Here is a 26,029-nt window from a genome sequence, read left to right as displayed (position 1 = left end):
TCACCACATGAGCCGTATTAGACGAGAAGAGGAGCATTTTGATGATGCCTAATAGTGGAATTTGCCACAATCAAAAATTAAAGGTCATCGACTGAGTATATGCAATCATCGAATCCCGAAAGGCAAGGGCAGTTAACAATTCTGTGAATAAATGCATAGAGCAAAGGGGTGCAAATATGAAGTTATCATGAAAAAAAAAGATAGATTAAGTCACAGTAAAATGTTGATGGTTGCAATTGCAAGTTACCAAGTTGAGAATGTAATAGTACTGGAACTGTTCCAATTGTTTTCTCAAAGTAATATAACTAATTGGGCGGCACGGTGGACCAATTCGAGTGATGAGACTAAAATTTGAAATTGAGGGTGTTATGTATAATGTGGTTAGCGGCTATGCACCACAGGTAGGATGTGACCTAGAGTTGAAAGAGAAATTCTGGAAGGAACTAGATGAAGTAGTTCTGAGCATCCCAGACAGCGAGAGAGTTGTGATTGGTGCAGATTGTAATGGACATATTGGTAAAGGAAACAGGGGCGATGAAGAAGTGATGGGTAAGTACGGCATCCAGGAAAGGAACTTTGAAGGGCAGATGGTGGTGGACTTTGCAAAAAGGATGGAGATGGCTGTAGTGAACACTTATTCCAAAAGAGGGAGGAACATATAGTGACCTACAAGAGCGGCGGTAGAACCACGCAGGTAGATTATATTTTGTGCAGACGATGTAATCTGAAGGAGGTTACTGACTGTAAAGTAGTGGTAGGGGAGAGTGTAGCTCGACAGCATAGGATGGTAGTATGTAGGATGATTCTGGTGGTGGGTAGGAAGATTAAGAAGACCAAGGTAGAGCAGAGAACCAGGTGTGGAAGCTGAGAAAGGAAGAATGTTGTGCGGCCTTCCGGAAAGAGGTGAGACAGGCTCTCGATGGACAACCGAAGCTCCCGGAAGACTGGACGACGACAGCCAAGGTGATCAGAGAGACAGGCAGGAGAGTACTTGGTGTGTCATCTGGTAGGAAAGGGGAGAAGGAGACTTGGTGGTGGAACCCCATAATACAGGGAGTCATACAAGGAAAGGATTAGCGAAGAAGAGTGGGATACTGAGAGGACTGAGGAGAGGCGAAGGAAGGAGTACATCGAGATGCGACGTAGGGCAAAGGTAGAGGTGGCAAAGGCTAAACAAGAGGCATATGAAGACATGTACACCAGGTTGGACACGAAAGAAGGAGAAAAGGATCTCTACAGGTTGGCCAGACAGAGGGATAGAGATGGGAAGGATGTGCAGAAGGTTAGGGTGATTAAGGATAGAGATGGAAATGTGTTGACTGGTGCCGGTAGTGTGCTAAATAGATGGAAAGAATACTTTGAGAAGTTGATGAATGAAGAAAATGAGAGAGAAGGAAGAGTTGAAAGGGCAAGAGTGAAGGACAGGAAGTGGAAATGATTACTAAGGGGGAAGTCAGAAAGGCATTACAAAGGATGAAAAATGGGAAGGCAGTTGGTCCTGATGACATACCGGTAGAGGTATGGAAGCAATTTGGAGAGATGGCTGTGGAGTTTTTGACCACTTATTCAACAGAATACTAGCGGTCGAAAAGATGCCTGAAGAATGGAGGAAAAAGTGTTCTAGTTCCCATTTTTAAGAACAAAGGGGATGTTCAGAGCTGTGGGAACTATAGAGGAATAAAGTTGATGAGCCACACAATGAAGTTATGGGAAAGAGTAGTGGAGGCTAGACTCAGGACAGAAGTAAGTATCTGCGAGCAACAGTATGGTTTCATGCCTAGAAAGAGTACCACAGATGCCATTTGCCTTGAGGATGCTCGTGGAAAAGTACAGAGAAGGTCAGAAGGAGCTACATTGTGTCTTTGTGGATCTAGAGAAAGCCTATGACAGAGTACCAAGAGAGGAGGAACTGTGGTACTGCATGCGTAAGTCTGGTGTGGCAGAGAAGTATGTTAAAATAGTACAGGACATGTATGATGGCAGCAGAACAATGGTGAGGTGTGCCTTAGGTGTGACAGAGGAATTTAAGGTGGAGGTGGGACTGCATCAGGGATCAGCTCTGAGCCCCTTCCTGTTTGCAGTGGTAATGGATAGGCTGACAGATGAGGTTAGACTGGAATCCCCTTGGACCATGATGTTCGCAGATGATATTGTCATATGCAGTGAAAGCAGGGAGCATGCAGAGGAACAATTGGAAAGATGGAGACATGCACTGGAAAGTAGAGGAATGAAGATTAGCCGAAGTAAAACAGAATATGTGTGTGAATGAGAGGGGCGGAGGAGCAAGAGTGAAGCTCCAGGGAGACGAGTTAGCAAGGGTGGACGACTTCAAATACTCGGGGTCAACAATACAGAGCAATGGTGAGTGTGGTAAGGAAGTGGAGAAACGAGTCCAAGCGGGATGGAACATTTGGCGGAAGGTGTCTGGTGTTCAATGTGACAGAAGAGTATCTGCAAGGATGAAGGGCAAAATTTATAAAACAGTGGTGAGGCCGGCCATAATGTACGGATTAGAGACGGTGGGCCTGAAGAAACAACAGGAAGTAGAACTTGAGGTCACAGAAATGAAGATGTTGAGGTTCTCGCTCGGCGTGAGCAGGTTGGATAGGATTAGAAATGAGCTCATTAGAGGGACAGCCAAAGCTGGATGTTTTGGAGACAAGATTCGAGAGAGCAGACTTCGATGGTTTGGACATGTTCAGAGGCGAGAGAGAGTGAGTATATTGGTAGAAGGATGCTGAGGATGGAGCTGCCAGGCAAAAGAGCGAGAGGAAGACCAAAGAGAAGGTTTATGGATGTGGTGAGGGAAGACATGAGGGCAGTTGGGGTTAGAGAGGAAGATGCAGGAGATAGGCTAAGATGGCAAAAGATGACACGCTGTGGCGACCCCTAACGGGACAAGCCGAAAGGAAAAGAAGAAGAAGAAGAAGACGGTGGACCAATTACTTAGAGTGCTGGCCTCACAATTCTGAGGCCTTGGGTTCAAAACCCGGCCCCTTCTGTTTTCTCTGGGGACTCCAGTTTCCTCCCACATCCCCAAAAACATCCAACATTAATTGGACCCTCTAAACTGCCCCGAGGTGTGATTGTGAGTGCGTCTATTTTCTGTCTCCATGTGCCCTGCGATTGGCTGGCAACCAGTTCAGGGTGTACCCCAGCTCCAGCCCGATGATAGCTGGGATAGGCTCCATGGGGATAAGCGGCTCAGAAAATGGATGGGTGGTTGTAACTAATTATATATTATTACAGTTTGAATACTTTGTCGTGATTGTGAATGACTGCAACATCAACCTTTGATGTTTATTCTTATATTCTTAACAAAAAAAAAGTGGATTAAACCTTTTGATAGCTATTTTGAAATTGGGCACATCTTTATTTTTACACTAATAATAAACTGATAACAAAATGTGATAACTAAATAAATGGTTTTGAAAAAGGTGTTGATTGCATTATATCTGTATCGCATATAGGAAACCACTCTATTTGGGTTTGTGTTTAAAAGTTTAACAATGGATTATGTGTCCAACCTTTTCTTCTTCTTCTTCTTCTTTTCCTTTCCCCTTTTTAAAATCTCAAATAAACTAACTTCGAGGTCATATTTGAGACTACAGCCGAATGACACATGAACAGAAAGTGGCAACCACAATAGGTGATGCATCACCTTTAGAATGAAGAAGCAATATGAAACAAAACAAAAAAAAAGTTGCTTTCTTGGCAATTTTGAAATGTAACTATTGTAATTAATAATACTGTACATTTCCAAAAGCAACCGTTACATTTCTGTAACACTGTTAAATTATATAGTTTGTCCCAGGAATATAATACATTAAAAATACATGCATCCATTTTCTGAACCGCTTAACCTCACAAGGGTCACGGGGAGTGCTGTAGCCTATCCCAGCTGTCATCGGGTAGGAGGCGAGGTACAGCCTGAACTGGTTGCCAGCCAATCGCAGGGCACATCAAGACAAACAGCCACATTCACAATCACACCGAGGGGCAATGTAGAATGTCCCAATTAATGTTGCATGTTTTTGGGATGTGGGAGGAAACCGGAGTACCTGAAGAAAACCCACGCAGGCACAGGGAGAACATGCAAACTCCACATAGGCGGGGCCGGGATTGAACGCGGGACCTCAGAACCGTGAGCCCAACACTTTCCAGCTGAGCCACCTTACAAATACATATGTTTTGTAATTTAATTACATAACATTGTTACATGTAATTAGTTACTCCCAACAGTGCAGCGTGTCATTTAGTGAGATGGCCTTTAATATTCATTTTGAGAATGCAGTTTGTTACTGTACAGGTATGTATGTTTGTATCTATGTATGCAGGCACTCTCTCTCTCTCTCTCTCTCTCTCTGTATATATATATATATAAATATATATATATATATACCTGGAAAATAGGGTCCTGACTATTTTCAGTTCAAAGTGTTGAGTAGATGGTCGCTAGAGGTGAATCAATAATAATAAACGTGCACATTCCTATAGATCGTTTCTAAAGTGAAGTGCACTTTGTCACAGAGGTCTTTATTATCAATTTCTTGCCATGGTTCTATTCATTTACACAACTCAGTATGATTTTCTCAAATATAACCTGCCTTATCTATGACAACACAATCAAAAGAAGAACTCTATTGGGGTTCAGTTTGTCACTGAATGGCTACAGAGTGAATATGGACTGGCTGCATCCAAGTCAGGCAAATATACTACTACACGTCAGTGACTCTAATGTAAACTTTCATCCATACATGACCTGTGCAGCTAATTCTCACAAGGGTTGTGGGAGTGCTCCAGCCTATCTCACCTATCTTCAGGCAGTCATTGGTAATCGTTTACCAGCCAGTCGCAGAGCACATAGAAACAAACAAGCATGAACACTCCCAATCACACCTACGGGCGATTTACAGTCTCCAATTAATGCATGTTTTTGGGATGTGGGAGGAAACCGGAGTGCCCTGTGGAAACCCACACAAGCACAGAGAGAACTTGCAAACTCCACATCGGCAAGGCCCGGATTCGAACCCCATTCCTGAGAACTGTGAAGCAGACGCTCTAACCAGTTTTACACCGTGCCGCCGTTATCTAAACTTGTATCCTTCAAAACAAACAGTACTGGGCGGAATGGTGGACAGCTGGTTAGCACAGTTCTGAGGACCCGGGTTCAAATCCGGTGTCCCCTGTGTGGGGTTTCCATGTTCTGGCCATGCCTGCGTGTGTTTTCTCCGAGTACATCCTGAAAACATGCGCAGTGTGAAAGGATGTTATTTGTCTATTTGTGCCCTGTTATTGCCTGATGACCAAGTAATGTTGTACCACACAACTGATTACGTGGCAGTAAACTGATACTTGACGTCTTCTGTTACACTGTCTATGTTAGATTATGATAAAATATTGGTTGGAGATAAGGATGTTTATCCAGTGGTGATCAACATCTGTTGGGTGAGAGCTGTCCAGACTCCTGCTCTTGACACACAATGGAAAAGCTGTTAGTGATCCAGATCCAGGGTAAAGATATATCTTTACCTTATCTTACAGCAATAGCATATCATGGCTTGAACATCAAAAGTATAAATAAACCTTTGCAGGCTGCCACAATCGAAACATGAATTCTGTGTTCATATTTAATAGGAGCTAAGTGCTAATGAAATAACATCAAGTATGGCAAGTTCAGTGTGTGTGTGCATGTGTGTGTGTATATATATATATATATATATATATATATATATATATATATATATATATGTATATATATATATGCGGGCGGCATGGTGACACAGATGGAAAGGGTTGGCTCACATTTCTGAGGTCCCGGGTTCAATTCCGGACATGGAGTTTGTACGTTCTCCCTGTGCCTGCGTGGGTTTTCTCCGGACACTCCGGTATCCTCCCACATCCCAAAAACACACAACATCAATTGGACTCTCTAAATTGCCTCCATGTGCCCTGCGATTGGTTGGCAACCAGTTCAGGGTGTACCCCACCTCCTGCCCGTTGACAGCTGAGATAAGCACCAGCACTCTCCGTGACCCTTGTGAGGATAAGTGGCAAAGAAAATGGATGGATGTATATGCGTGCATATTGTGTATTTGATAACTACGTCAATCCATAATGACTGTACACCCAATACAAATACACAGCCACTTTTGAAAATAACTAGAATAATAACTAGTTATCTGAATAATTTATGGATTTTATCTCACAAATAACAAGAAACACGCTAGTAAACCAAATAACCAATTAGTAACAAGAAACTTGTAGAAACTAATAACCATATTCACAAATGTTTCGTTTGTCTTTCCAGATGTCAACGTCGTTCACCTTTGGATGAGAACTCCTCACTACCGTGGCTGTAAAATGCACGGAATGATTTTTAAGACGCACAGTAGGCGGGATGAGATTTCGATCGACAGATTTTTAAACAAATAAAACTTCGTTCTTGCCACGCGGGATGAAAATCAACCAATCAAAATCGACAAGGAAGGAGCAATCCTCACAACTCTTTAGAGTTAGCGGTGGGTCGTGTCTGTCCTTCAGTGTTCCGTAATTGTTATTTAAAAAAAAAGTAATACATATATGCTGTAGTACTCACATGTCAACATATCAGGAAATAAGCGTATGTTGTTCGGTTTCGTTCCCTTGAAAAAACACAATGCTACTAACGCCTATCCATGGAGTAAGGAGTACTGTCCACTTCTTTAAGACTAGGTTTGTCGTTCATGCCATTTCTGTTTGTTAATTGATTTTGCCAGAGGATGCTAAATTATGTCAGCAATAAAAAATAATTAATAAATAAAGCCTTTAAAACGAATTTGTAAGGTCTTTTATTTAGAACCGTTGTTAGCAAACCCAGATTTACAAAAGCAACAATAAGGTGAATGGTACAGTTTACTATCTCGCTTCCCATTTAGTCCTTCCTGAATTGTAACAAGTATACTGGCATATTAATAATTTCAATGTGATGTATTTGATCTCTCATCTATCGTGTGGAATCCTAATACAATGTCTCTATTATTCCCTGTATAGCAGATGGACTCCACTTTTAAGGCAGCTGAGCTCCTGCGATGGAGTACCTCCTGCATTGGTTGATGCTGAAACTATCTTTGCGTTGTCATCAGGCCACGGCAAGTGCGGTGTTGCTGTGGTACGGATCAGTGGACCCGCATCCGCTACCGCCCTCAGGTGTATGGCGGGCCTCACTCGTAACCTGCCAGTTCCTCGCAGCGCATTGTTAAGGAGCATCACACATCCCCAGTCGAGAGAGGTGCTGGACCGTGGGCTTGTCCTTTGGTTTCCAGGTGTTTAAAACTCACACATTTGATTGGGAAATTGAGTCCTCTTCTCCCTTTTACTGTAATGTTTTTGTATCCAACAAGACATATCCATCCGTTTTCGATAGTGCTTGGCCTCATTAGGGTCATGGAGCCTATCCTAACTGAGTTTAGGTGTCAGACGCGGTTACCCTTGGACTGACACTGGCTCACTACATTCACTGTCTCACCGACGGGCAATCTAGAGTCTTAATTTAAGTTGTTGTGCCGCACGTCGTTGTAATGTGAGAGTACCCGGAAAATGCCTAAAACAATACCAATGGTTAACCATGACTCCTCTGTACTGCCCTGTAATTGTATGCACACGAATAACCAAATGTTGTCAGGAATATTATTTTTTATGTAATTGTTGCCTTCTCTGGCGTCACTGCGCAGCAATGATTGGCACATCTGCCTCATGGCCAAGAGATCACTGGTTGGTATCTTGGCTCACCCCCTCCTGTTTAGACTTTGTATGATCATCCATGCTTTTTTATGTTTAATTTGGGGACCCTGTCCTTCTCCCTCATCTCAAAAACATGCACGTTTGGTTAATTGCAGACTCTAAATTCCCCATGAATATGGATATTTTTGTGTATATGTGCCATGTGATTGGCTGATGACCGTGTCCTGTTCGAAACCCAAAGTCAGACGGTAAATGCTTAAGATCATGTCCTACCCTACTGAGGAAATGCGTGATAACAGACGGATGTTGCTGTGTCATATTTCAAAAGCATTAAAAAAAAAAAGTTTGTTTTGAATTTCACTTGTCTTAGTGCTTCTATCCATTTGAGTGAATGATTGATTAGTTTTGTAACTTCTGTGCCTTTTGTGTTCATGATAGCTCCCCACAGTTTCACAGGAGAGGACAGTGTTGAGTTCCACATCCATGGAGGTCCTGCTGTTACTGCTGCTGTCCTTCAGGCCCTTGGTAGTATTCTATTTACACTCTTTACTGTTCGTCCCACGTCGAGTATTGACAACATTCGGTCCAAATTCAGCAGGATTTATTTATAATTGAGTTTGCTAGCGCCTGGTCGTATTCGCTGCCACCAGGGAGACGTTCAGAACGATGGAAACTACAGAGGAATAAAGATGATGAGCCACACAATGAAGTTATGAGAAAGAGTAGTGGAGGCTAGACTCAGGTCAGAAGTAAGTATATGCGAGCAAAAGTAAGGTTATATGCCAAGAAAAAGTACCACAGATCCATTATTTGCCTTGAGGATGCTTGTGGAAAGGTACAGAGAAGGTCAGCAGGAGCTACATTATGTCTTTGTAGACCTAGAGAAACCCTATGACAGAGTACCAAGAGAGGAACTGTGGTACTTCATCCGCAAATCCGGTGTGGCAGAGAAATATGTCAGAATAGTACAGGACATGTATGAGGACAGCAGAACAGCGGTGAGATGTGCCATAGGTGTGTCAGAAGAATTTAAGGTGGAGGTGGGACTGCATCAGGGATCTGCCCTGAGCCCCTTCCTGTTTGCAGTAGTAATGGATAGGCTGACAGATGAGGTTAGACTGGATTCCCCTTGCACCATAATGTTTGCAGATGATATTATGATCTGCAGTGAAAGCAGGGAGCAGGTTGAGGAACAATTAGAAAGATGGAGACACGCACTGGAAAGGAGAGGAATGAAGATTAGCCGAAGTAAAACAATGTTTGCGATTGGCTGGCAACCAGTATACCCCGCCTCCTGCCCGTTGACAGCTGGGATAGGCACGAGCACTCCCCGCGACCCTCATGAGGATAAGCGGCGAAGAAAATGGATGGATGGAAAACAGAATATATGTGCATGAATGAGAGGGACGCTGCGGGAAGAGTGAAGCTCCAGGGAGACGAGTTAGCAAAGGTGGACGACTTCAAATACTCGGGGTCAACAATACAGAGCAATGGAGAGTGTGGCAAGGAAGTGAAGAAACGGGTCAGAGTGGGGTGGAACAGTTGGGGGAAGGTGTCTGGTGTTCTATGTGACAGAAGAATCTCCGCTAGGATGAAGGGCAAAGTCTATAAAACAGTGGTGAGGCCGGCCATGATGTACAGGTTAGATACGGTGGCACTGAAGAGACAACAGGAAGCAAAAATGAAGATGTTGAGGTTCTCGCTAGGACTGAGCAGGTTGGATAGGATTAGATATGAGCTCATTAGAGGGACATCCAAAGTTGGATGTTTTAGAGACACGGTTCGAGATCGCAGACTTCAAAGGTTTGGACATGTCCAGAGGCGAGAGAGTGAGTATATTGGTAGAAGGGTGCTGAGGATGGAGCTGCCAGCCAAAAGAGCGAGAGGAAGACTAAAAGAAAAGGTTGATGGATGTGGTGAGGGAGGACATGAAAACTGTGGGTGTTATTGAGGAAGATGCACGAGATGGAAAAAGATGACACACTGTGGTAACCCCTAATTGGGACAAGCTGAAAGGAAAAGAAGAAGATACAGCTTGAATACATGGATGTAATGATGTACAATGGCGTTCACAAAATGATAATATAATGCGTTCTATAGTCATATTTTCCATCCTTAAGATTGCCCAAAAAAAAAAAAAAACACGTGTTGTAAAGCAGAATGGTTTCGCTGTAGTTGCGCCTTTGTGCCTCTCGAGAGCAGTATTGTATCAATTCAAATGGTGATCAACTGTTGCCAGTCGGAATAAAAATGGAATGCTTTCTGCAAGTTACTCAACATTTCAATAGTGTTTTTAGTGGAACAAAACAAATTTTAAGGAAAATATGCGCTTTATAATATTTGGCACTATTTAAAGGCTGTATTTTTTTTGGCAGTTTTGCTGTCCCTTGATGATGTAAATATTGAATCTTTGAATAGATAAATTCTTATTTGCAGTTTCACGTGGACCTTATTTGATCTGTGAGCGCGCGGATGTATTTTTTTCATGTTTAGTGCTTATGTCATGTTTGCATGCTGTTTGTGTGTTTGTTTCTCAGGAAGTTTATCTGGCATGAGGCCTGCTGAGTCTGGGGAGTTCACGCGAAGAGCCTTTCAAGCAGGGAAACTTGACCTAACAGAGGTACTGCAGGTTGAATAAAACAAGTCTTTTGGGGGTTATTTCATTTCTTGTCAAATCAATTCACTTACTTGAGTGACTTGTCGTGTCAAAAAAAAAAAAAAAAAAAGAAAATTAAATATGACAAGTCATTGTTCAGTCAATCAATGCTTATTACAAATAGGCAGATCTATTTCTGGGTGCTCATTTTTTCCAAACTCTGTGAGATCACGTTAAAGTAGGCATGTTTTCAATTTTAAAATTTTGTTTTACATGGGACCAGCATTATCAGACAAATCTTTTTAAAGACACCTCCAGTGATGTATCATTTTCCTGTGATAAATGTGGAAAAAAATGTTCAATCCATAAAACTGGTGCCAATGCACCAATTTCTTCAATTCAAGTCAATAGGTGTGACCTTTTCATTGAATTTAAGTTTTAAACTTTCATAACTTTCTTAATCTTTATCCTATTTTTAAGTTTGGTAACAGAAATGGACAACATATAATTTGGTTTTGGATTATTTTCTTAATTTCAAAGTTAAATTTAAAGTTTAAAACTTCATAAATGTATAAAATACATAGTGGGGAATCAATATAGCACAGCAAAGAGCCATTTGTAGTTGTAGTTATGAATATTGATAAATAGTCGTAAGGGAAATAACTCAAAGACTGTGAAACATTGACTATCGAGGTTTGATCACTATTAAGTGCTCACGCTCCGGCATGGAGCTTGTTGAAGGACCACTGTGGACAGCTTGCCAGCACAGGATACATACTTAAAGAATTACAGCATCGTTAAGTACCCATACTCTGGAAGCACACTCACAAGACTTCCCAAGGGGAGTGGTCAAATGCCTTCTCCAAGTCAAAAAAATACATGTAGACCTGTGGGCTAGACCCCATGTACCCTCGAGGACCTGCCAATGGTGTACATCTACTCAGCTGTTCCACGGCCAGGACAAAAACCACACTGCTCCTCTTGAATCTGAGACTTGACTTCCCGATGGACGCTTCTCTTCGCCTCCCCTGAATAGACCTGACCAAGGAGACTGAGGAGTGTGATCCCCCTGTTTGTTGGAACATGGTCCTCGATCCCCCTGCCTTTAAAAGGGGGACCAAAACCCCAATCCCATAGCCCATGGGTGCTGGTCCGACACCAGGCGCTCTCCTTCAAGCCCCGCCTCCAGGCCTGGTGATTGACCAAAACTGGAAAAGTTTAATGTGATTTCATCTCAGACATTGAAGAGAAACAAAGGGATGTATATCTTTTTATATAGTGTATGTAATGATCTGGTTTCAGCTGTACTTCTTAGACTGCACATTTTCAGGAATTGTCTTCAAACGTGTAATACATTCAGTAACCATCCTATAATACATTCAGTAACCGTCCTTACATCCATCTTCTGTACTGCTTTATCTTCACAAGGGTCGTGGAAGCGATTGGAGCTATCTTCAGGCAAGAGGCAGGGTACACCCTTAAGTGGTCGCCAGCCAATCACAGGGCACACATAAACAACCATTCGCACACATATTCAGACCTACGAGGAATTTAAAGTTTTCAATCAACCTACAATCCGTGTTCTAGGAATGTGGGAGGAAACCTGAGTGCCTGAAGATAACCCACACAGGCACGGGGAGAACATTCAAACTCCACACAGGCTAATTTGAACCCCGGTTTTCAGAACTGTGAGGCAGATGTGCCAATTGTGCCGCCTCGTGGAAGATGTACTACTATATTTTTAACTGGTTCACTGTCAGTTTTTAATTCTCCTTGAAGGTGGAAGGGCTTGGGGATCTCATCCATGCTGAGACTGAGGCCCAGAGGAGACAGGCGCTCAGGCAAATGTCAGGAGAACTTGCTCGTCTATATCAAGGCTGGACACACAACCTGAAACGGGTACGTTTAGATTTATTCACCTCAGCATCTTTAATCTCTATTGGATCATCTGTGTTAGATATGCCTTCATCAGTTAACCTTATTGTATACTTTGCTTGCCAACAAAGAAAGTAGAACAAATAAGTTAAAAAATAAATAATAATAATACTATGAAATGACACACGGAACAAGTATTGAACACCTACGAAGGGAGGTGCAAAAAGGCATGGAAAGTCAAGACAATAGCTAAAATCTATCAATAATCACACAACAGGCCACCTCTGTGTCAGTGCAAATGATAACAGTTGGTTCAGTCCTAATTGATGGTCAACAAAAAGGTCTCATTGCCAAGGTGTGAGTAAAGACACATCGGATGATAGGTAAGGGGCAAAGAGCTGTCTCAAAACCATTGCAAACTCAACGTGGCAAAAGATAACTATTACATTGGTTACAGCCACATAGCTTAGATCCTGAATGTTCCGGTGAGCACGGTTGGAGCCATTAATATGTAAGTGGAAAGCCAATCATACTACCATAGAGTTCCTTTGATCAGGTACTTCTCACAAGATTTCTGACAGGAGTGCAAAGAATAATCAGAAGAGTTGTCCACGACTGAAGGACAACCTGTGGAGACCATCAGAAACACCTGGAATTAGAAGGTACTGTTGTCACAAGGAAAAGAGTGAGTAATGCACTCTACCGCCGTGTCCTGTATGTACGCTCACTACTCAAGACCCCATTGGTGAAAAAAACGCTTGTCAAAACTTGTTAAAAGTTTACTGAGCAACATTTGGACCAGCCAGTTAATTACTGGGAGAGGATAGTCTGGCTTCAATGAGAGCAAAATAGAACTGGTTTGATGCCAGAATGCACACCATGTTTGGAGGAGAAATGCCACTCCACATCATCCTAGAAACATCATACCACAACAGTAAAGTTCAGAGGGGGGAACATGATGGCGTGAGCCTGCTTTTCAACAAATGGGAATGGTAAACTTCACCTTATTGAAGGAAAGAGATGGAGACATGGAGACAGACAACAGCGGCACTCACAATCACACCTATGGGCAATTTAGAGTGTCCAATTAATGCATGATTTTGGGACGTGGGAGGAAACGGGAGTGCCCTGAGAAAATCCATGCAGGCACGGGGAGAACATGCAAACTCCACACAGGCGGGCTGGGATTGAACGCGGATCCTCAGAACTGTGAGGTCAATGCTTTACAGCTGCTCCGCCGTTCCACTAGTATTAAATAAATATCAGTTGGGGTTTTCAATACTTTTTTACCCGTCATTTCATATTATTAGACGTAAGTTCTGCTCTTGCTTGTTCTTTTTATATGTACGTATTACTTGGGTTTTTCCCAACATCTGGTAAATTTTCACGTCAATAGCACCATTGGAATTACAGTATATTTAGTGAGGAAAAATTGTGACGTGTTAAATACTTATTTCTGCTAGAATGTCTTTTCAATGTTGAGATCACAAATTTACTGTAGTTTGTTTGTAGAATGCTGCACATTCCTGTGAATATCCTGTTATGTCACATCCCAAAAGCATTATTTTGGAAAGAGAACAAGTGATAATGAAATCATTTTAGTACACTGATTTTTAATAAATCAGTTTTGAGACGGTTTGAACTTTGTAACATGTTTCATTATATTTGTGGAAATAGCCATCGGAAGGTGGTATACTGCGCTCATAAAAAGATGAATGTGGTCATTAAATATGTTATTGGATGCTCAAGTGGTGCTTAAAGTATCCCAAGTAAATATCCACAGAGAATTTCACCCTCGGTCTGAGCTGCTGATCCAAGTCTGGATCTATACTTTATGTTGTTTTTGCCAAATCCTGACCCCGCCATCCGAAAGTTGCAGCAACAGAGGAAACATTTCAGGTCAGGCAGCTTCCTCAGTTGTGACTTAACGTCGTTAACTTTCTATCACCTCAAACCTTTCTGGTAATTCGCCCAAAGTATTGTTTTGCACAATGATTCACTGCTTACATGGATAGTTTCTCCTTTCTGACATCCTTTGCAAACTCGACAGATGATTGTGTGTGAAAATTCCTGCACATCATCATATTTCAAACAGTAGTCAGGTGGTAAGTACAATTAAAGGGGATTTACTATGGATATCTGACTTTTTAATCGCTTAAATGTTTGTTCCAAGAATTCTCATCCCACACATTAAGTGTGAAACTACAAAACCAAGTAAATACGTCGAAGAAAATAACTATTTGAACACCCAGCTATATTGCAAGTTCTCCCACTTTGAAATCATGGAGGGGTCTGAAATTTTCATCGTAGGTGCATGTCCACTGTGAGACAGATAATCTAAATAGAAAAATCCAGAAATCACAATGTGTGATTTTTTTTTTTTTTTTTTAAACGATTTATTTGTGTGATACAGCTGAAAATAAGTATTTGAACACCTGAGGAAACCAATGTTAATATTTGGTACAGTAGCCTCTGTTTGCAATTACAGAGGTCAATTGTTTCGTGTAGTTCTTCACCAGGTCTGCACACACTGAAGGAGGGATTTTGGCCCACTTCTCCACACAGACCTTCTCTAGATCAGACAGGTTTCTGGGCTGTTGCTGAGAAACGCAGAGTTTCAGCTCCCTCCAAAGATTTTCTATTGGGTTTAGGTCTGGACACTGGCTAGGCCACACCAGAATCTTGATGTGTTTTTTACGGAGCCACTTCTTTGTTTTCCTGGCTGTGCGCTGCGGGTAATTGTCATGTTTAAAGACCCAGCCACGACCCATCTTTAATGCTCTGACTGAGGGGGAAAGATTGTTCCCCAACATCTCTCAATACATGGCCGTGCTCGTCCTCTCCTTAATACACTTAGTCGTCCTGTCACATGTGCAGAAAAACACCCCGAAAGCATGATGCTGCCACCCTCATGCTTCACAGAAGGGATGGTGTTCTTGGGATGTAACTCATCATTTGTCTTCCTCCAAACACCGTTAGTGGAATTATGACCAAAAAGTTCCATTTTGGTCTCATCTGACCACAAAACTTTCTCCCATGACTCCTCTGTATCATCCAAATGGTCATTGGAAAACTTAAGACGGGCCTTGACATGCTGGTTCAAGCAGGGGAACCTTCCGTGCCATGCGTGATTTCAAACCATGACGTCTTAGTGTATGACCAACAGTCACCTTGGAAACGGGGGTACCAGGTCTTTTCAGGTCATTGACCAAGTCCTGTCGTGTAGCCCTGGGCTGATTCCTCACCATTCAAAGGATCATTGAGACCCCACGAGGTGATAACTTGCATGAGGCTCCACTTCGATTGAGATTGACCGTCATGTTTAGCTTCTTCCATTTTCTAATGATTGCTCCAACAGTGGAATTTTCTTTCACCAAGCTGCTTGGCAATTTCTCGGTAGCCCTTTCCAGCCGTGTGGAGTTGTACAATTTTGTCTGGTGTCTTTGGACAGCTCTTTGGTCTTGGCCATGTTACAAGTTTGAGTCTTACTGATTGTACGGGGTGGACAGGTGTCTTTATGCGGATAACGACCTCACACAGGTGCATCTGTTTGAGGATAATAAATGGAGTGGAGGTGGACTTTTAAAGGCGGACTAACAGGTCTTTGAGGGTCAGAATTCTAGCTGATAGGCAGGTGTTCAAATACTTATTTGCAGCTGTATCACACAAACAAATCATTAAAAAAAATCACACATTGTGATTTCTGGATTTTTCTTTTTAGATTATCTCTCTCAGTGGACATGCACCTACGATGAAAATTTCAGATCCCTCCATCATTTCTTAGTGGGAGCGCTTGCAATATAGCAGGGTGTTCAAATACTTATTTTTTTCACTGTATTTCGTAAGCTTCCCATTTCCAAAAATATGTGTGAATTTGAGCTTGACCTTAAAAGCTTACCTTAAAAGCTTAACCTAATTGGGTGTCCTTGGAGAGATTTGTTCTACATGGAATTCTCAGTGTTTGTGAAAGTCATTCTACACGTGTGTCTTCAGTGGGCTGTATGGCCCCCAACCCTGATGGACAATTTTGGAAGATGTGTGGCCGTTTCGCAACTCTGTACTTCTGAGAAAGCCACTGTCAAGCCACATGAAAGAACTTAATGGACACTGGCCAAGCCCTAGCCCACCCCACGACCCCGTTGCACCAGTTGGGAGCAAGCGGGCCAGGTGTTCTTCCTTGAGGAACTTCCTGAGATGTTTTTCTATAGGTTTCTTAATAGAATCTTTATTTTTGGTTCCAACCTCTGGGAATGTGATAAATCAGGGCTACACGGTCCATGTGAAACTTTGCGTGAAACCTTATTTTGAAAAACAATGCAAGTTTTTTTAACTACTATTGCATGTGTGTATGGATCTGAGTATGGGAATATCAGGCTTCCTGTTTTTCTGCAGCTATACTACTATTGTGTGTGTGTTCCGCAATGTCAATCATGTGACTGATTTATGGTGTGGCGGAAGTATGGAGGCTTTCCTTCAGCTGGCTTTGGCTTCCAAAACACCTTGGAAGCTGTTCAATTTTATATTTTGATTTCCTTTATAAATCAAGTGCATGCTATGCATACATCAAATGCTCAGTTACCGCAACTGCTGTTGACTTTTTTTTTTTTTTTTTTTTTTTTTTGATGAGAGAAAAATTAAGAATAATCTTGAGTGTTGTTGTATTATAAAATTGTAACTTATCACAGCAGGAGCTGGTAGGCAATTAGGTAGCACACAGTTGTGTATTTATTTCATAAAGAATTGGGGTAATGCAAAATGATGGACGCCCAGGTAACGTCTTGAATTCTGAACTCCTGGTCTCCAAGCCAGGTTTTAACAATAATCCACCACCTTCTAAAATATACTGTAATGGTTTGAACTATGGGGCGGCATCACTTTGGCCTCACAGTTCTGAGGACCCGGGTTTGATCCCGGCCCGTCCTGTCTGGAGTTTGCATGTTCTCCCCATGCCTGTGTGGGTTTTCTCCAGGCACTCCGGTCTCCTCCCACATCCCAAAAACATGCAACATTAATTATGCACTCTAAATTGCCCCTATGTGTGTTTGTGAGTGCGGCTGTTTGTCTCTATGTGCCCGGCGATTGGTTGGCAACCATTTCAGGGTGTACCCCTCCTCTTGCCCATTGACAGGTGGGATAGGCTCCAGCACTCCCCGCGACCCTCGTGCGGATAAGCGGCAAAGAAAATGGATGGATGGATGGATGGTTTGAACTATTGAAGCAGATATCAATGTTGTGTTTTTAAAACTTCAATAAAATGTTTAGCAAGAATTTTGATGAAAACTGTTTTGATTGCATTTATTAAGGTTAGTGGCTTACGCAGATGTTAAGTGATGCTTGTTTCTCCTTCTGTTTCAGTGTCTTGCCCATGTGGAGGCCGTCATAGACTTCGGTGAGGATGAGCTTATTGAGGATGGAGTCGTAACCCAAGGTACGTATAAAAACAAAAACAGTACACTCCTCTGATCTAAAGGGCTGCCAATGAAGGTGCGGGGGCGTGAAGGCTCCGTGACTCCTAAAGGAGACAGGAGTCAGGCTTGCTTTCCTGTTTGAATAATTAACTGGCCATCGTGTGCTTTTTCTGCGCTGCAGAAAGAAGTCGTAGGCATCAAACTTCCTTTTAGGAAGTGTGAAAAGAGAGAAGCGGGACAGTGGCCGCTTTCGTCTTGCCTTCAAAGCCAACCTGCCGCTGTGCTCACAGGAATAGTGCTGTCAGCATCGCCGTCCCTCTCTAGACTGGTTTCCCATGAGGGCGCGTTGGTGTGTGAGGAATGTTTCCCGAGAGTCTGTCGCCTGGTGTCTGGAATTGGCAGAACTTTTTCAAGTTCAGTTTTCGACACAATATAGCCTGGGAACTGTTGTTTGTTTTGATGGCACGGAATCTAGGCTCACGCCTCAGAGGTGCAAATAATAATAGACTTGTTTAAAAATAGTAAGCCTTGCTGGCACGTTGTCCTTCCACTGGCACATGCAAATATGTCCCAAAGGACGTGGACAAAATGTTTCCCTTTTTGTACTGCACATATATAAATGCTTGTAGTCTTATAGGTTGAACTGATATGTCTTGGTTTCCAATAAACTGATGAATCTTAAACACAAAATTCCTTATTTATCCATTTTTACTTTTAGTCGTGGAAAAAAAAGTGGGACCGTGACCCAATTTATGTCTAGACAAATATTGTTGGAAAGCGGAAGTCTTTCCTTCAAAGCGCTGAAATTCTATGAACAAAGACAAGGTGAAGTCCAGCGCGATAATCTCCGTTATGTCCCGTTCCTGTGTTTCCAGTTGATGGAATGGTGCGTGACCTGCAGGTGGAGATGGCAGGACACCTACGGGATGAGAGGAGGGGTGAGCGGCTACGTAGTGGTGTGCAGGTGGTCATCGCGGGTGCCACCAACGCGGGGAAAAGCAGCCTCCTCAACACGCTCTGTAAGACAACCATGGAATAATCTACCACGTAATGGGATTACAGTGTGATTAAATGTTAAACACAAGTTAAATCTTTCAACTACGGTATTACTTAGAACAAAGGAGTGCATTTGTAGCATGTAAAACTGTGGTGAACACAGCAAATACACAACATTCGTGTCGCAGAAGTTGTCAGCTATTCAGATAAGTGAAATCCATCCATTTTCTTCACCGCTTATCCTCACAAGGGTCCCGGGGGGTGCTGGAGCCTATCCCAGCTCTCATCGGGCAGCAGGCGGGGGACACCCTGAACTGCTTGCCAGCCAATCGCAGGGCACATGGAGACAAACTGCCGCACTCACAATCACACCTAGGGGCAATTTAGAATATCCATTTGATGTTGCATGTTTTTGGGATGTGGGAGGAAACGAGAGTGCCCGGAGAAAACGCACGCAGGCATGGGGAGAACACGCAGACTCCACACAGGCGGGGCCGGGATTGAACCAGTCCTCAGAACTGTGAGCCCAATGCTTTCCGGTGTGACAGTCTGAGTGCTCCCGGTGCTGAAAAGTCTCCTTGTGATTAATGCACATGCATGTATATTTTGTAAACTTCCAGCCAGTCTGAAACATCCCCATCCATGCTTCAACATGTGCCATTCGACAACTTGTCACCAAGTGTTCATGTTCACTATGGACGTCTCAGAAAGACGAACACAGCAAACGTACAGATACTGTGTGTATATCTTTTTATCAACTTTTGTTTTAAGGTTAGGTTAGGGTTAGGATATAACGTACGTTAGCTCCCTCTAGGTAGAAGAAGGGGAACTATGAGACCGGGGGATTTCCCAGTAAGCGTCTGCTACGTACCCAGAGTTCCCCTGTTCGTAATGCGTGCGCATTAATCACAAGGAGACTTTTCAGGACGGGGGAGCGCTCAGACCGTGACACCGGAACATTGAAATACCCTATTTAAATATATCATAGGCATCATTTTATCAGCCCTAACACTGAATGTTTTTAAATCCAGGTTAAAAACTTTTTTTCTCCATGCATTTTAGAGTAGTTACACTTTTTTTTCCAGTATAAAAAAGGTAACTGTAGGAACAAAAATAAATGTGATATTACAGGACCGCAAAAAATAATATATGATTATTGTATTTAGAATTTATTATTATAATATCATTATTATTTAATTATTGTGTTTAGAATTTCTTTAATCAAGATGTTTAAGTTCCCAATATTTCAGTGTGGTCCAGCTGCCACATTTGCGAGATGTTTTGCATGAATCCATCATGTATTCCAAAGTTAAGGATATAAAAAAGTTGAATATTTGAACATCAATTCATATGAGTTTGGTTCAACTGCTTGTCTTTTCCAGACTTGTTTGGCCACGTCATTTCCCAAGTTGTGTCTAGCTAATCAAACACGTTGTTTATAGGCTTAGGACACATTTGTGTACCATATTGTATCCTGAAATCATTTAGAATAACATTACATAAACTTTCTTGAGTGGAGACTTGGACAGTCTCCTCACCGCTTCCTGTTCTGATAATAGCTCAATTTGTAAAAAGATGTAATAATTTCCTATTCTGATTAGTCTTCTGATAGACATGTCGTCAGTAGTAGTGAAAAAGTTCCTGTAAAATATTCATAACTGCTTCAGGACCATATAAAACATGAAGTACAAGTCAAGAAGTCTGAATCCTGTCATTAAAGAATATCTGCCTTAATGAAATTTTAATTATTCATGTTGGTCTCTTGGTATTTTAACTAGGTCTACTTCTGTATGAGGCACAATTGAACCACTTTAATTTTAAGGTTTCAGCTTTTTCAACAACTACCGTTGATATAAATGCATCACTACAAATCTCAAAAGTCGAGGCAGTCTTTGCTCATTTCTTCCTTCTCCTTGGCTGGATTTTGTCCCGTTCCTGTCTGTAGAGCATCACTCTGATACATAAGTGTGTATTATTTCTGATGAATTACAAATAGCAAATGTTTTATTCCGATGTGTTCAAATCCAGGCCAGAGACCCGCAGCCATTGTGTCCCCCATCGCCGGAACCACCAGAGATGTGGTGGAGACGGCTCTCGACATTGGTGGCTTTCCTGTTCTCTTGAGTGACACGGCGGGCCTCAGAGACAGCTGGGATCTGGTGGAGAAGGAGGGGGTCCGTCGAGCTCGTGAAAGGTACTACGGTGTTCATATTAGCGTTGACATAATGGTCTTTTATCGATCATTTGCGGTGACATGGATTAGCTCTGTGACCAATGCCAGATCTGTCTTAAAACTATGGTCACATACTCTGTTGTGAAGTTTTAACCAGGGGTGAAGCACTTGGCAGGAAAAGGCTTTTCAGTATTTTGGGTTCTGGGGAGTTTGTGTATCTGTTGTATGAACAAAGTGCAATTTTGAACTACTTGTTCCAGGGGTGAGCTGCTGTGTAGGAAGGGTGTGCTGTTCATGTTGTATAAAGAACTCTGTGTCCATGAAGCAGGTCAGACACTTGTGACCTGGGTCACTACAGGAAGGAGGCGGTAAGTACAAGCATCCGCTGCTGCTGCTACTCGCTCCTGTCGTGAGAGGTATGTGCACCCGGGTTTGGTGCTGGCAGTTGCTAAAGCAAGCAACCTGACATAGCTCCAGTATTTTATTGTCAAAGGAAATACTCATACTGTATAGCTCTACACCCTCGGCAGGATCCTCGAGGGTGCATGGGAGTTCGCCCAACTAGTCTACATGTGTTTTGTGGACTTGGAGAAGGCGTTTGACCGTGTCCCTCGGGGAGTCCTTTGGGGGGTTCTTCTGGAGTATGGGGTACCGAAACACCTGATATGAGCTGTTCGGTTCCTGTACGGCCATTGCTAGAGTTTGGTCCGCATTGACGGCAATAAGTCGGGACTCGTTTCCCGTGAGAGTTAGACTCCGCCAAGGTTGCCCTTTGTCACCGATTTTGTTCGTAACTTTTATGGACAGAATCTCTCCGCGCAGCCGAGGGATAAAGTGTGTCTGGTTTGGTGGCCTCAGCATCGCATCTCTGCTCTTTGCAGATGATGTGGTTCTGTGGACTACATCAAGTTGTGATCTCCAACTCTCACTGGAGCGGTTCGCAGCTGAGTGTGAAGCAGCTTGGATGAGAATCAGCACCTCCAAATCTGAGACCATGGTCCTCAGTTGGAAAAGGGTGGCATGCCGTCTTCCGGGTCGGGGTTGAGATCCTATCCCAAGTGGAGGACTTCAAGTATCTTGGGGTCTTGTTCATGAGTGAGGGAAGAATAGAGCGGGAGATGGACAGATGGATCGATGCTGCGTCTGCAGTGATACGGACTTTGTATCTGTCCGTTGTGGTAAAGAGGGAGCTATGTCGAAAGGCAAAGCTCTCAATTTATCAGTTGATCTACGTTCCTACCCTAACCTATGAGCATGAGCTGTGGGTTGTGACCAAAAGAACAAGATCCTGGATACAAGCAGGCGAAATGAGTTTCCTCCGCAGGGTGTCTGGGCTCTCCCCTAGAGACGGGGTGAGAAACTCCGTCATCTGGAAGGGGCTCAGTGTCGAGATGCTGCTCCTCCGCATTGACATGAGCCAGATGAGGTGGCTGGGGCATCTGATTCGGAGGCCTCCCTGGTGAGGTGTTCCGGGCACGTCCCACTGGAATGAGTCTGCGGGGACGACCCAGGACACGATGGAGAGACTATGGCTAGGCTACGTATTTATCCAACTGAATTGTTCATGTACTTTTTTAAATTTTTCCTCCAGAGTTCAGCAAGCAGATCTGACTCTGGTGGTTGTGGACTGTTCTCATCTCCCCACTGACATCCAGCAAGCTGCAGCCTTCCTTCAGGATCACCTCCGAAGTGTCCTGCTCACTCAGGAGCAGGTCAACACAGGTACCTGTGAAATATGCTTGTACACACATGTTATTACACCTTATCGGTATGTACAATAAAAATGTTTACTATTTTATCTCAGCATTACAGTCTGACAAATACCTTGTGGTCCTGAACAAGGCGGACTTGCTGCCTGAGGAACAGAGACAAATCCTGAAAATGAAGTTTGGGTGCATAGGTGGGCTCCCACCAGTTTGTGTGCTGTCCTGTCACACTAATGAGGGACTTCAAGATTTCCTCACGACACTCCACGGCAGAGTCAAGACTTTGTGAGTTTTAGTTTTAGTTTAAATAACATGAATAATAATTATGAAAGAAGAATTCCAAGCTATTTGCAGTTGCTGTAGAGGTAATATTTAGTGTATGCTGAGATAACTTAATGTTTTGAGCACTAAATCAGGGCCGTATTATCATGGCCCCTCCATGTTTTGATTTCCTAAAACTGTCATGAGGAAGGCTTGGCCACTGCTAAGATGGGCGTGGCCACGCCACTGCTCTGGGCGGTGACACCTGTCACCTGTCCCCGCTCACAGCTGTTTCACATTGGAACTGTAATTAGATGGGCATTGAAGTTGGAGTTTTTGTCATTGGCATTTGCCAGTTTGTTGCCTTGCATTAATGAGTTGCATTCCCTAGACCCTAGTCACAGCGATTCTGTGCCTTTTAGTTTGATCATGTCCTGTTGAGTTGTTAATTTGCCTCATAGTCATTGGACCTTGCTGCATATCTTTTGGATCCCGCCTAAGGTTTCTGTACCTCTGCCTCGTCGGACTTTTTTTTTTTTTTAACTACATACTGTTAATTGAAGCGCAGCATATTCGTAGGGTCATAATTACAGCAAATAGTTGAAGGCACAAAAAAAACTTCTGGGCCGTAAATCCTATATAATGTAAAGAAATGGGAAAACATTCAGGACAGCACAACTGAGCCTTCCTTTGGCGCGGACTCTTCATACCCACAAGATGATGTACAAGGCCATCGTATACCAAGGACAAATCCATGTTCATGGGTTGTAAAATATATACGGCTGTCTGTTTGGGTGATGGAGAATTGTCACTTTTGGGGCAAAGCTATTCATACAGTGATTAAATGAGGAACAAGGTTTACTGTCAGCCTACCGTAATTCCCAGTTTACAGAGCGTACCTGATTATAAACCTCACCCAGTACATTTGTAAAGGTAATACCCATTGGTACATACAGATGCCGCAGCTGTGTAAAAGCTGCAAGTGCCCACATTGAAACACAAAATATTTACAAAAGACAGTACACAGAGAGTTTAACGCTAGCGCCGCTACACTAACGCTAACGCTAGCACCACACTAACAGGGCTGGTTAAAAAATAAACATACCGGTAAAAATCACTGAAACATGGCAGTAACACGCTAGCGCAGCGCTAACAGGGCTGGGACGATAAAAGTCACTTCCTCTGCACATATATTCCACTGGTCTCACTCTTACCTTTTCCGCTCGAGTGACCCCTTGCAGCCTTGTAGAAAAAATGCACAAATTAGCCGCATCACCGCATAAACCGTACGGTTGAAAGTGTGTAAAAAAAGTCACGGCTTATAGGCCGGAAATTATGGTATAGTACCATTTATGACTGCTATTTGACTATAGAAGGTGAGCTTTGCTTAAGTGTCTTCTTCACAGGGGTTGACTAAGTAAGGAAAAGGGAATATAATACAAAGGAATGACTGTGCTAAAATTAGATGACTAAAAAAAAAAGTCCATATTTCACCATTTCATTATATGAAACTTCCCGTCTAGGTGTGGCGACCCTCTGTCTGGTGCCCCTACCCTGACCCAAGCACGCCACAGGGCCCACCTGCAGCAATGTGTCGCAGCCCTGGATCAGTACCAGCGATACCGTGACCTCGACCTCGCCCTGGCGGCCGAGGGCGTTCGCTTGGCTCTCACCGGCCTGGGCCGGATCACTGGAAAGGTCGGACCAGAGGAGATACTTGATATAATCTTCAAAGACTTCTGCATTGGGAAATAGTTGGGCAGGTCATGTAATAATAATGATAATAGTGCAATGATAATAATAAATAGCACAGAGAAGCTGAGCTGCATTCTTGCATGCCCCCGGAGGACGGGCAGAGGAAGGTGAAAGGCTCGAACTTCAGCACCGTGCCACTTTGTGTCTCATCAAAAGAACACATTGCGTTCCTGGCTCCGATCGGCTCTCAAGACACCCAAATGTTTTGGGGGGGGTTTGTTTTTTGTTCACTGAGTGAGGATTTGACATGATGCCACACACACATGCTGCACAATCTGTACGAGCGTTTGGCCAGTCTGGAGTCGTGTTTATAAACAAAGTGTCAATCCTTTGTTGAGTGAATATTTGGCACGTGGGTCCAATAAAGGCACGTTTCTGTTGTGTAATTGATTGGCAGTCACAAATCTCAATTTGGATGTTTGAATGCACACTGACCTGGAAGAAGTTGTGATTTCAGCTGCATCCACATATTTTGCTGTTTTTGTTGGACTGCGAGTCACTGATGGTGTAGTGGTACATTTGCCTGCCTTTAGTGTGGGCAGCGTGGCTTCAGTTCCCACTAAGTGACCGGGTGAATGCGAATATTGTGTTTATACACGTACGTACCTTATGACTGAATGATGACCAGTTGACCGCGTATTCCAGCGTTTACCCCCACGACCCTGAACACAATAAGCGATATAGAGAAAGGATGGATCTTTCAGTCTGAAAGCTGGCATTCAATTTGAGTTTTCAAGTGAAATGCATTCGGCTTTAATTGGCTGTGTGATTGATACATAAGCATAAGCCAACAGAGTAGATGCAGCAACTGCATCCTGTATTATTGTATCTTCCGCGTTCAAGTCAGTGAATGAGTTGTCTTTAATCTCTTCAAATCATGTAATACCACTTTTAGATTTGTCATGTTCTTTCATTATTTTAATTTCCATATTGAGATGAATGAAGTATTTATAAGGAGCACATAAAGTAAAAACATTTGTGTCTGGTAGAGTTTTTTTATTTTGATGTAATCTATTGTTGCATGTTAATTTGTAACGAATTAATTCATTGTTGTTTTTTTTTAACTATTGCCTTTGAGTCTTCCTTTGAGCTTCAAGTCCACCCCGCTTGAGCGTTGGCCCCAGCAAGAGTTCTCTTGTGGCATCTGCATACACGTACAGCGAAAAATGTACTCTAAGTATTTGAAACCCTGCTCTATTGAAAGTTCTCCCACTTAGAAATCATGGAGGGGTCTGAAATTTTCATCGTAGGTATATGTCCACTGTGAGAGAGGTGATCAAAAAAGAAAAATCCAGAAATCACAATGTATGATTTTTTTTAACGATTTATTTGTGTGATGCAGCTGCAAATAAGTATTTGAACACCTGAGAAAACCAATGTTATTTGGTACAGTTGCTGAGGTTCTCGCTTGGAGTGAACAGGTTGGATAGGATTAGAAACGAGCTCATTAGAGGGACAGCATGGTGTTCAAATAATTATTTTCTTCACTGTATGGCAAATCTGTATTTGCCAACTTCAAGCTTGTGTTCTCCAAAGT

At 42.9% G+C, this 26,029-nt stretch overlaps 2 protein-coding genes across 6 annotated transcripts in view; one reads left to right on the top strand and one right to left on the bottom strand.

The window, feature by feature from the left end:
• Window positions 1-6,348, bottom strand: part of ano8b (anoctamin 8b) — a 42,830-nt gene extending 36,482 nt beyond the window's left edge. The window contains exon 1 of the mRNA XM_061826110.1: window positions 6,288-6,348. The gene's annotated coding sequence lies outside the window, so the exon portion shown is untranslated. The remainder of the gene's footprint in view (window positions 1-6,287) is intronic.
• Window positions 6,349-6,388: 40 nt separating this feature from the next.
• gtpbp3 (GTP binding protein 3, mitochondrial) lies at window positions 6,389-25,556 on the top strand. 5 transcript variants are annotated; one of them, XM_061826078.1, is made up of 11 exons: window positions 6,389-6,521; window positions 7,036-7,304; window positions 8,161-8,247; window positions 10,260-10,342; window positions 12,098-12,217; window positions 17,549-17,621; window positions 18,477-18,620; window positions 20,626-20,791; window positions 22,362-22,492; window positions 22,575-22,761; window positions 24,261-25,556. In XM_061826078.1, the coding sequence occupies exons 2-11, from the start codon at window positions 7,193-7,195 to the stop codon at window positions 24,490-24,492; spliced, it is 1,335 nt and encodes a 444-aa protein (XP_061682062.1). In that variant the 5' UTR covers window positions 6,389-6,521; window positions 7,036-7,192; the 3' UTR covers window positions 24,493-25,556. The 5 variants fall into 5 exon arrangements, with proteins under 5 accessions (XP_061682062.1, XP_061682063.1, XP_061682060.1 ...); XM_061826079.1 differs by having other exon boundaries at window positions 6,460-6,521; window positions 7,033-7,304; XM_061826076.1 differs by having other exon boundaries at window positions 6,510-6,714.
• Window positions 25,557-26,029: the final 473 nt, after the last annotated feature.

Source organism: Syngnathoides biaculeatus, chromosome 7, assembly GCF_019802595.1.
Source record: "Syngnathoides biaculeatus isolate LvHL_M chromosome 7, ASM1980259v1, whole genome shotgun sequence".
Taxonomy (NCBI): domain Eukaryota; kingdom Metazoa; phylum Chordata; class Actinopteri; order Syngnathiformes; family Syngnathidae; genus Syngnathoides; species Syngnathoides biaculeatus.
Note: the sequence above shows the minus strand (reverse complement) of the source record. Positions and strands in the feature narration are given on the sequence as shown.